Source organism: Grampus griseus (assembly GCF_964374135.1).
Source record: "Grampus griseus genome assembly, chromosome: 2".
Lineage (NCBI taxonomy): Eukaryota > Metazoa > Chordata > Mammalia > Artiodactyla > Delphinidae > Grampus > Grampus griseus.
Window position 1 is genome coordinate 124,399,973 of NC_139018.1, and position 11,563 is coordinate 124,411,535.

At 42.7% G+C, this 11,563-nt stretch overlaps 1 protein-coding gene across 2 annotated transcripts in view; it reads right to left on the minus strand.

The window, feature by feature from the left end:
* GABRB3 (gamma-aminobutyric acid type A receptor subunit beta3) overlaps positions 1 to 7,789 on the minus strand; it is a gene marked incomplete at both ends in the record, with an annotated part of 232,324 nt that extends 224,535 nt beyond the window's left edge. The window contains 3 exons of one of the 2 annotated variants that reach the window (XM_082648678.1): positions 6,478 to 6,545; positions 6,761 to 6,852; positions 7,650 to 7,789. In XM_082648678.1, the coding sequence (XP_082504804.1) occupies positions 6,478 to 6,545; positions 6,761 to 6,852; positions 7,650 to 7,789 (300 nt within the window). Of the gene's footprint in view, positions 1 to 6,477; positions 6,546 to 6,760; positions 6,853 to 6,980; positions 7,061 to 7,649 lie in introns of those variants that run through there. The other variant, XM_082648679.1, reaches the window with a different exon arrangement.
* Between the last annotated feature and the right edge of the window lie 3,774 nt (positions 7,790 to 11,563).

An 11,563-nucleotide genomic window follows, 5' to 3' on the forward strand; every position in this document is an offset into this window, starting at 1 on the left:
ATGCCAACATGCTCATTGTACCTTACCCATGGAGTGCCTTTCATGTAAGCAGTTTTCCAAACCCAACTGGGTCAGAGAAACACTTTTTCCTTTCTGCTGAGTCATCCCCCAGCTTACTTGGTAATAAGAGCATTAGCACATTTCCAACCTTTAAAATGCTAGTAAGAGGGACTTCCCTGGTGGTCCAGTGGCTAAGACTCCGTGCTCCCAAGGAGGGGGCCTAGGTTCAGTCCCTGGTCAGGGAACTAGGTCCCATGTGCTGCAACTAACAGTGCAACTAAGACCCGACGCAACCATATAAATAAATAAATATTTTTTTAAAAAATGCTAGTAACAATTCATATGCAAACTCTGAATGCAGCCAGAGCCTCTCTAGAGAAATCAGTAAAGGACAGTTCTCTAACGTGTTTGTTTGGCTGTGATCTTGTGGATGTCTTTACCTCAATTTTCTGTGTAGAGTTAAGCCCTTTGTGCTATTACTTTGGCAATTTTGTGGGGATGCCATGGGCATCTGGGAAGCCTGAGACTGAATTACTGAGTGTTAAATGACTTGCCTAAGGCTAGATGTTCCCATAAACCTGGAAACAGGACCAGAAACTCCCAATCCCATTAGGCTCTTTTCAGCACACAGCTGGACTCCTGGGATTCAGCTCCTCTGCCTGAGGACCTGGCCAGGTACTGGGCACTGGGTACCCCTTCAGCATTCACTAGGGGCAGAGCAACCCTAGATTCTGCAGCACGAGGAGGGGAGTTGATTAACATAAGTTTGATCGAAAACGCCTAAAGCTGAATTCTCCAGGTGATCCCAGCTCACTCTATCCAAGGAAACCCTCTCCTCTTTCCCACTCTTCTGAAAAGGGGAAAGACAAAATGAGTGCAAATGTTTATGTGTTGTGTTCATGAGTAAGACTGCACCCATTTTACAGTGATGCAGTGCCAAAGCTGCTTGCTGAGATGTGCTAAAACCATATTCTTATGTACCACACTTATTTTACACTGAGACATTAGAAAACAAGTGGATTTTCTAAGAGGAAAATACAACAAATGACAAAGGAATACAATACAACAAGCATAAGGGACAAATCTACTTCTCATAATAACTAAAGACACATTTATATGTCACCTAAAAGGAGCTCACAACTAAAAAAAAAAAGAGACAATAATTTATGATTTATATGCATTAAATCAGAAAAAATAATCCTGTAGTTACATTTTCATTGGGATGAGCTTTTTTTTTTTTTTTTTTGGCTGCATTGGGTCTTCGTTGCTGCACGTGGGCTTTTCTCTAGTTGCGGTGAATGGGGCTACTCTTTGTTGCAGTGCACGGGCTTCTCATTGCAGTGACTTCTCTTGTTGCGGACCACGGGCTCTAGGCACACGGGCTTCAGTAGTTGTGGCACACGGGCTCAGGAGTTGTGGCTCACAGGCTCTAGAGTGCAGGCTCAGTAGTTGTGGCGCATGGGCTTAGTTGCTCCACAGCATGTGGGATCTTCCCGGACAAGGGCTCAAACCCATGTCCCCTGCATTGGCAGGCGGATTCTTAACCACTGCACCACCAGGGAAGTCCCAGGATGAGCTAATTTTAATAGACGAATTAAGTACAGAATAATAACAAAATACAAGTTAAATCATAGAAAATTAGTATTTATATTACTAGAGTTTGAGTCTAGCTTTATATTCTCAGTACTTTATAGTTAATTAAGTAGAAATCAAGTATGTGTAGTTTCTTTCTGAATTAACAAATCAAACAGTGGCTTCTTCTAATTATTCAAATTAAAAAAGAACTCATATGACTTACTTTAAAATATTGTTTTTATTTTTTAACTAATTGATTTTTTAAAGAGTTCTAGACCTGCTTCACTCTCTCAGTAAAAAGTACTATTTTTAAATTAAAATTTCCTAGTTGTTTTATATTTTTAGTATTTCCTTATATTTCCTATATTTTCAATAATTTTTGTCCACTTATTCATCCCTCCATCTATCTATTCAACACACACTTGGACCAGTGCTAAGCACCAGAATTATAACACATGCATATAAAAGTTTTCAGTAGACAGTGTTCTTCCATAAGTACAATCTCTCTTAATCCGCCTGCCAGTGCAGGGGAAACGGGTTTGAGCCTCCTCCGGGAGGATCCCACATGCCGCTGAGCAACTCAACCCGTGCACCACAACTACTGAGCCTGTGCTCTAGAGCCCACAAGCCACAACTACTGAGCCCGTGCACCACAACTACTGAAGCCCTCATGCCTAGAGCCTGTGCTCCGTAACAAGAGAAGCCACTGCAGTGAGAAGCCTACACACCGCAACAAAGAGTAGCTCCCACTTGCCACAACTAGAGAAAGCCTGCACACAGCAACGAAAACCCAAAAATAAATAAATAAATAATAAATAAACTTAAAAGAAAAGAAAGTAATATGTAAACTAAATCCCAATAATTACTTAACCATGTATAGTTTTAAAAGATTGTCTGAAATTTTAAAACAAGAGCTAGAGAACAAGGGAAGTTATGTAAAAGAAAATGGTTTTTTGTTTGACTTCTGTCAAGTCAGCTAACTAAAAAGTAAGAAGTGGCAAATTAGGAGTTTGGGATTATCATATACACGTTACTATATATAAAATAGATAAACAACAAGGACCTACTGTATAGCACAGGGAACTATACTCAATATCTTGTAATAACCTATAATGGAAAAGAATCTGAAAAAGAATATATATATGTATGTATGTATATACATGTATACATATACATATATAACTGAGTCACTTTGCTGTACACTAGAAACTAACACAACATTGTAAATTAACTATATCAATTTTAAAAAAGTACGTGAAAAGAAAAATTAGAAGATTAGGAACAATGGAAATGTAGACTATCTCCTTTATCAGTGAAACATGTTATGGTAAAATAATGTTAAGTATTAAAATATTAAAATCCATTTTTAGATTGTTAATACAAAACACCAAAATGCACAATGACATATACATGTATATGCATAATGTATCTAATTATTTAATTCTTTGAGGTCAGAGGCATTATTTGGAGGCATTATCTATATGCACCATCAACAGATAAAGACTGTGCTTTATAATAGTTTAAAGAGAAAAGTAACAATATTCTTTATATTCACCCCCAACATGCTCACTGACAAGCACATATCTGTCCCATCTTGAGATATACATGTTTTGCATATCTTTATTTCAGATATTAATGAATCTTTATTTCACTAAATATGTTTTCAAAAGCATATCTATGAAATTTTGAGAAGAAAATTTCAAAGAACAACTTTCCATGATCATTTACCCTGAATTTTCTAGTGAACTTTGCTCTTCTAACTCGTCATTCTCACTCCTCTATCTAAATTAACATTTTGGCCAAAATATTCATTCTAAACCACATCTTAAATCATGTCAATCACCTGCTTAAAAACATTTACAGGCTCCTTAATTTTTGAAAATTAACATCTGAAACCCTTGGCAAGGCAGAGAAGGGCCTAGGTGAACAGGGGTTTGTCCTACTTTTCCAATTTCATCTTTTGAGTCTCCTTCACAATCTCCTATCCTGCAGATCTATCCATCAGTAGTTTTGCCAATTTCTTCCCTAACCCAGAACATCCTCTTCTATCTATGCCAGTCACAATTCTATTCCCCACTATTCACCCACCCAATTTAGATATCATTTCTTAAGTTCTTTCATTAGGCTTTCCATGTCAGAAGTAATCTCAATATATCTCTCTCTCCCCCTCCCTCTTTCTGCCTCCTTCCCTCCCTTCTTCCTTCCCTCTCTCTCTTAGGCCATACCCCTTTCTTTTGTTCCTCTAAATGGGACTCACCTACTTTTGTTACAACTATTTGACATATCTCCTCTACTAGCTGTACCATCCTTAAAGCAAGACCATTTCTTATTTAGTTTCATAAGCTAACAACACTTAGTTTTGTGAAACTAGTAAGGTGATTAAGGAAGCTCATAAATATAATTCATTGTTTTTAAGCAACATGATTGAGTGATGGGTTTAATCTTATGCTCACATACTCTCTGTTCTTTCCCTATAAAATGTTACCTCCAAAATGATACTTAATCATTGCTATATTTGAAGTTCCTTCAATTAAAAAAAATCAAATATCATAGCTATGATCATGAGCTATGATCCTGATCACGAGTTAAGGGAAATCAGATTTTTCTAGCGAATGGTTTTACCAATCCACTTGTGGAAGATATTTCAGATGCCAGTCAGTACATCTGTCCAATGGCCTTCAATCTCCCATCCCATCAATCCCCAGTTTTTCTTTATAATAAACTTAGTGTAGAGAACCACAAAAATTTCCATCATGAGAATGCAAAAAAAAAAGCATACAAGTATACTATGGCTACATTATGCATAATTACTGGCTTTGGGATATGCGCTTAAAGATTATCCAATATAATGGTTTGTATCCTCGATTTGTCTTTCTATTATTGGTTCCAGAGAAAATTGGGACACCTCAATTCATAGTGCATGAATTAGGCAATTACTTATGAAGTTTTTAAGGTACTAAGTATCAGCATGATGTCTAAACTAGTGGATAACTAAGTTTAAAAATTAATTTAAAGAAAATTTGCAATGATCTACAACAAGACATTCTCCCCATTCCCCTGGTTGTTTTAGTAATATACAGAGTTCTTAAAGCGCCACATCAGTATATTCTCTCCATCATTTGACATCCAATATAATTTTTGACATAAAAATCCACTAAATAACTCGATTAACTTCTGTACAAAACTGTCTTCTCTATAGAATGTGCAGTTGCCAATAAAGGAAATCACAGACTACAGAGTAAATCTTGAATATATTAACTTGTTTCCTTAAGGTCATAAAACAAAACATATTTTGACAGAATTATTTTTACAAAATTACAGAAAGTAAAATATATGTGATGTTTTTAGTGTAATGTATGTAAAGTCTGTTTCTTGCTAACGCTTTTATTATTAACACTTTATTTATTTATTTATTTACTATTAACACTTGTATATAAATGTCCTTAGTGATATACATTGAAAGAAAGGTACTTTTTTTTAAAATCACACATTATAATTTTAAAATCTTTAGGTTAAGAGTGAAAAATTGATAAAAAATATAGTTTCGTGTAGTCAGATTTCTTTCTACAAAATCCATACTAGGATATATTTTTAAATATATCTTGTTAAACAGTCTATTTAAAAATCATGGTTTTAGTTTATTTGTAAACAACCACATTTCTATGTTATTGCAATGTTTCTCAAAATATTGTTCACAAAACACCTGCTTAAAAAAAATCTGGAGCACTAGTTTTAAATGCAGAGACCCCCAGATTCCACTCCACACCACTGGATCAGAATCAGAGCCTGGGAGTATGCATTTAAAACAAGTTTGCCCATGTGGCTCTGATGTCCACCAGACTGGAGAAATCTATCGAGTCTATCTCATGCCTCATTATATTCTCGGTGTTATATTTTAGAAAAAAAGTTGCCAAACGATTTCTTCAAAAAAATATATTTTTTCCAAATTCTCATTCTTATAATTTCTAAAGTGTCACTCAACAGAAACTTAAACCCGTTTCCAAATCCCCTGGTATTTCAGCTCAATTAACAAATGAAAGGGGTCGTTTTTCTCCTTATTGTCTGTTGTCTTAAAGGATTCTGAGCAAAAGCCCGTGACACCCACTTCGCACCTCGGGACACGGACCTCCACTTTCCACAGGTCAGAATACTGAATTCCGTCACCGTTAACACCGTTAACATAGCCCTAAGGGACACTTGGTTCCCTCGCCTTCGACTCTCCGGGCAGAGAAAGCCCGTAAGCTGCCCAGGTCCTCCAGTTCTCAGAGCCGCCCGGGCCGTCAGCACCTCTGACAGAGCCTGGTGGATGGGGACCGGGTTTCACTGTCACGAGCCTGCCCTCGGAAAAGCCACTGACACCAAGGAAACTGACCCGAGACAGCCAGGAACACACAGACCCACCGCCCACCGCGCTTTCCGGCGGCCAGTACCTCTTTCCAAAAGACAACAAAGGAACCCTTAAGCAGCTCTTACCTAGTATACGAGCCACCCCCACAACTCTCCTCTCCTCCCCCGCTCCCCGGCGCCTGTTGCTAAGGAGGCGAGAAGGCACTGGGGCAGCCTCAGGACCAGGGGACCGACGGCGGGAGGAGCTGGCAGTACCAGGGCGGCGGTGAAAGCCCAGCCTCGGGTGAGCCCAGGACCCCTTCCTATGGCGGGAAGGGTGCGCCCTCCGCGCGGCTCTGACGCCAACGACTACCCCCGCGCACTCAGGCGGGCGGAGGGAGCCTCGAGAACAGGAGACCTGCGCCCGGGAGCGCCGCTCCCTCTGCGGGCCCGGGAAGCTCGGCCCGGGAAGCTCAGCCCGGCAGAGGAGGCCTCTGGCCCGGTACTGTGGACGCCTGTGGGCCCAGACAGCGGGGCAGGGGCTCGGGGACAGCCCTGGGGAGGGCAGGCACTCACCATGTTGACTTCGGAAACCATGTCTATGCTGGCGATGTCGATGTTCATCCCCACGCAGACCGGGGGACCTGCGGGAAGCGCACGACACGGTGATCAGCCTGGCTCGGGCACCGGCTGCAGCTGCTCTGAGGATGGGGGGCTATCCGAGGAGGGGGCGCAGGCGAAGTGCCCCCCTCCCCACCCCGCCGCAGCTCGGCGGAAGCGGCCCCCGCCTCCCTCCTCCACCCAGGCCGCCAGCGCGGTGGGTCGCGCTGCCCGCAGCGGCCGCGCACACCCTACTTACCCCCGAAGTCGGGTCTTAGGCGAATGTCGTAGCCTTTCAACAGCTTGTCCACCGTCTCCTTCACAAAGGACATGTTCCCAGGATCGTTCACGCTGCGGGAGGGACGGGGGCCAGAGAGAGCGGGGTCAGGCGGCGGCTCACCCGCCAGCGCCCAGCGCGCACACCCGCGCGCCCTGCCCGGCGCCCGGCCCGCTTCCCGTCAACCCACCCGCGACCCTACCTCTGGGCGCAGCACACCACCGCCACCAGCACTGGGGCCGAGAAGATGCCGAAAAGCCTTCCTCCCGCAAAGCCCCACATCCCTCCGCCGCGCCCCGGCACGGGGGAGGGGGCGCCCCGCCGCCGTCGCGACCCGCAGCCGGGGCTGCTCCTGCTGCTGCCGCCGCCGCCGAGCTGGCCCGGAGCGGAGGAGGGCGCAGGGGGAGGGGGAGGGGAGGAGGAGGAGGAGCGGGCGCGGGGAGAGGAGGAGCAGCGGGCGCGGGAGCTAGGGGAGGGGGGAGGAGAGAGAGCGAGCCGGAGGCCGAGCCGGAGGCCGAGCGCTGCCTCCTGCCTCGGCGGCTGCGGAGCGAGACCCGAAGCCCGGCCGGGGACAGCAAGCCGGAGCCGCGGCTGCGCGGCGCAGGGCAGGGCTGGCGCTGCCAGCTCCTCTGGGCTCCGTGAGACCCAGGAAGGAGAGGATCATCGGCGACGGCGACGTGGGCAGAGACCGCGAAGGAAACGCTCTCCGCTTCCCCCCGCCCCCTCCCCGGCCCGACCCCTACGCTACGACCCCCGCCCAGCTGCGGCTCAGGCCGAGCCCACGAGTGCAGCGGAGCGCCTCTGCCCGCGGGACTGCGAGCTACGGAGCAGAGAGGGAGGCTGAGTGGCCCGGGGGAAGCCCCTACCTCACCTGCGGGGCTCTGAGCCTCGCGTCCCCAGGGTCCAGGAGAGCCAGATGGGCAGCAGGAGAGCCGGGAGCCCGGAGCACATGGCGCTGCTCCTCTGACCTAACCTGGGTGGGATCCGCTCTCCCCCACAGTCACCGAGCATTCTAACAGCGATGCGGGGATCCCCGCCCCTGCCCCCACCCACGGGCTTTCCCGCCTGACCCGTCATCCAGCCCCTTGCATGGCGGCCCGATTAATTATTTATGCAATATAAAACCATTTTTTAAATTGGTTCTTTAAACTATTACTCTCACCCCCTGAACATTTCATGTGAGCCCTGTGCCCTCCCTACTTAACATAAATACATTTATAATGAGTGTTAAAGAGAGGCCTGGATATGCACGTTTGCTTTATTAACAGGAAGCTGGAGTCCGAATCAGACGTGGAGACCCTGGACTATCATCCCAGGAATGGGAAAATAATGTGCCTTTTCTGGTGCAGCCTGGAGCTGTCCGTGGTTCTTAGTATAAGGCAAGGAACCTCGTTTTCGCTATGACTGGCCCCCATCCTTTGGTTCTCATCTCAGAAGAGAACCTCCTGCGCCTTGGCCAAGAAACAGACCGATGTGCACCACGGTCCACCCTGCCCTGTATGTCACCACTGTGTACCTGAGGAATGTCTGCTCACCCAGAGTCATAGGTCATATATTTTTCTTTACTGAATGGTCCTCTGTGCTTCACACTTCTAATACTGAAGAAGATGATTACACATTCCTACTTGTGGTCAACCAAAAACACTTACAAATCAAGTCCATTTTCTGCTTGATAGGCTACCTTGGGCCATTCCAGGACCTAATGAATGGTTAATTATACGTAACTGCTTCTCTGTATTAATTACTTTTTCTACAAAGCTTAAGGTTTTCTTTTCTATTGTCAAGACTTTATATGGGTAAATATCTAAATCTAGGCCCTGGTTCTCAAGTTGGCATGTCTCTGACATTAATTTTAAATATCATTGCCTTTTTTAAAAAAATCAAAAATTTTATTTTTGGAACAGAAAATGTAACCACAGAAGTTGAATGGTTGGTATTAAGATAAGGTTAAGAGATAAATTTAGCTCCCTAATTATTTTCTGGAAAAGTCTATTTACAACTACTTGTATTCTGTGTCCTGTTCATGTGCAATGGAATTATCAGGAAACTTAGATTTGCATTATCATACCTTCCCCTCCACATTCATGTTTCAGTCTCTTTCTCCTGTTTGCATGTACCTCTTTTAGAGAAATGCCCTGTTGGGGATCATGGCTATAGAAAACAAACAGTGAGAATAAGGTGCTTGAGAAAAACCAACAACATAGCAAGAATGATCCCCCTTTCTACTATTTTATATGTTCTAAAACTTGAAAACAACATTACAAATGTTATTGTCATCCAACCATGTAACACCTCAGATCTTGGCTTCAACAAGTCTCTGAGTATCTTGGCCTTATTTTTCATTCCAGTTCCTGCTTCACCATGCAGTTCTACAAGAGCTCTGATCAGCTTTACATGGGAACAAATCCACAACCCTCACCACCTGTCCACATTGCTTGTCTCTCACCTCCCACCTTCAGGCTTCTCAGTTAGCAATGAGGTCCAAATGCAACAGGACCTACTCAGTACTCACAAATGTGCAATCTGAAATTACTGTAGCATTTGCCATCCATGGGGTGGACCTTAGATAAACAGAAGATGGGAGCCAGGGGGTAAATGATTCTCCATTTCTCCCTATGAAATGTCCTGAGATGCCATAGTAACTCCTTTCTTTTCCCTTTCCTTCCATGCCTGGATCCCCTTTTCCTTCACTCCTGTTTTCATCAGTATTACACACCCTAGAAAAGCAATAGCACTTCAATTTTGCCTCAGGATATGTTTTCTGGTGAACACAGGCTAAGTCATAAACCCATTGGCAAATCACTAAAAGTGTCACCTAAAATGCAGTCTTTGTTAAAACGAAGGCAAAATCTAAGAGAAACATTGCAGTAAGTGTACACTGGTATAATCAAGATACACTGGTCCATGAAGCTCATCACAGTTGCTGGCCAACTTACACCTACATGAGCAACAAAGTTTGGGCGTGCAACCCTTGGTTGCCCTCCTGTCTCAGCTCCTCCCACAGCCTTCTTGGAGGATTGGATGTGCCCTGAACCCCAGGTAACCCCATCCTTCCACTCTCTTGCCAGGATTCCTGAAACCAAGAGTATTTTCATATCTTTACTAGATGGTGCTAACATATTAGCCAAATCAGCTGGAAATAACTGATGCAGTTCTTTATTTTCTACAGAAAGAGAAAAAGGCTTTAAGGGTCTTACAAAGGATAAATTTTCATGTCAGAAGAAAAAGGAGATGAATGCAATTTTGTTCATAGTAAAGTGGTTTTAAACAGGCTAGAATAACATTTCGGGGTCCTTAAGGTAGGAAGCAGGAAAGGGGGAAAATAGATGAAGAGCATCACATGATCACTTTACCTAGTCCATGTTTGTGCATTTGGGCTTACCAAAAGGCCTTCACCAAACTGTGTTTTGCCCCTTACATATAGAATGTCAAGTTGTCTTTTTAAACAGTATCAAAGTTTCTGATAATATATTTTAAAGCTCTTTAAAATAACTCAATCAATTTGAAGTATGACATGTGAAATTAAAAGTTAAATATATAATTAGATGATTTTTGAAAAATGTGTAGACCAGTGTACATTTCTATCATCCCCAAAATTCCAGCTCAACCCTTTAGCATACATGCCATTCCGGATCCAGATAAGCACTGACCTAACTTCTGTCATTATAGATTTTTTTTTTTTTTTTTTGCCTGTTCCAGCATGCCATATAAGTGGCATTACACAGTATATGTTATTTTATGGCTGGCTTCTTTCTTTCAGTATAATGTTTCTGACATCCATCGTCCTTGTTGCAGATCCATAGTTTGTTTTACTGCTGGGTAGCATTCCATTGTGTGTTTATTCCACAATTTGTTTATCCATTCATCTGTTGATGGACCTTTCTAGTTTGGGCCATTATGAATACAAAGTCATGTACAAGTCTTTGTGTGGACATATGGTTTCATTTCTCTTAGGTAAGGAACTGCTAAAATATTTTCCAAAGTAATTGAAGAATTTTACATTTCACCAGCAATGCATAAGTGGCTCTTCCACATCCCCCCCATCAATCCTGGTGGGCATGCAGTGGTATTTCATGAGGTTTGAATTTGTACTTTCCTGATGACATGTAAACGTATTTCATTTGCCTACTGGCCATTCTTATCTTCTTTTAGAATATATAAAATTTTTCCCATTTTTAAATTGCATTCTTAGTCTTTTTTATTGAGATATGAGTTCTCTATATATTTTAGATACAAATCCTTTATAAAATATATGTAATGAGAATATTTTCTGCTATTCTGTGGCCTTTCTGTTTGCTTTCTTTGATAGTGTCTTTCAAAGAAAAGAAGAATTTAATTTAGATGAAGTTCAGTTTATCAATCTTTATCTATTATGGGTCAGACTTTTGGTATCCCACCTAAGAAAACTTTACCTAATTAGAAGTTAAGAGTTTCTCTGGGTTTTCTTTAAAAAGTTAGCATTCATATTTACACCTTTGATATACTTAGAGCTAAATTTTTGTGGATAATGTGAGTAAGGGTCAAGGTTCTTTTCTTCCACGTGGATGTCCACTTGTTTCAACACAATTTGTTGAAAATATTATTCTTTCTTCCATTGAGTTACTTCTACATTTTTGTTGAGAATCAATAGACCTTGTATATGTGGGTGTATTTTGGGGGCTTTATTTCATTTACTCTGTTTCATTGACTTACACATGTATTCTTTCACCGATTCCATGTTGTTCTGATTAATGTAGCTGTAAAGTAAATTATCCAACTTTGATCTTCTTCTTAAAAAATGTTTTT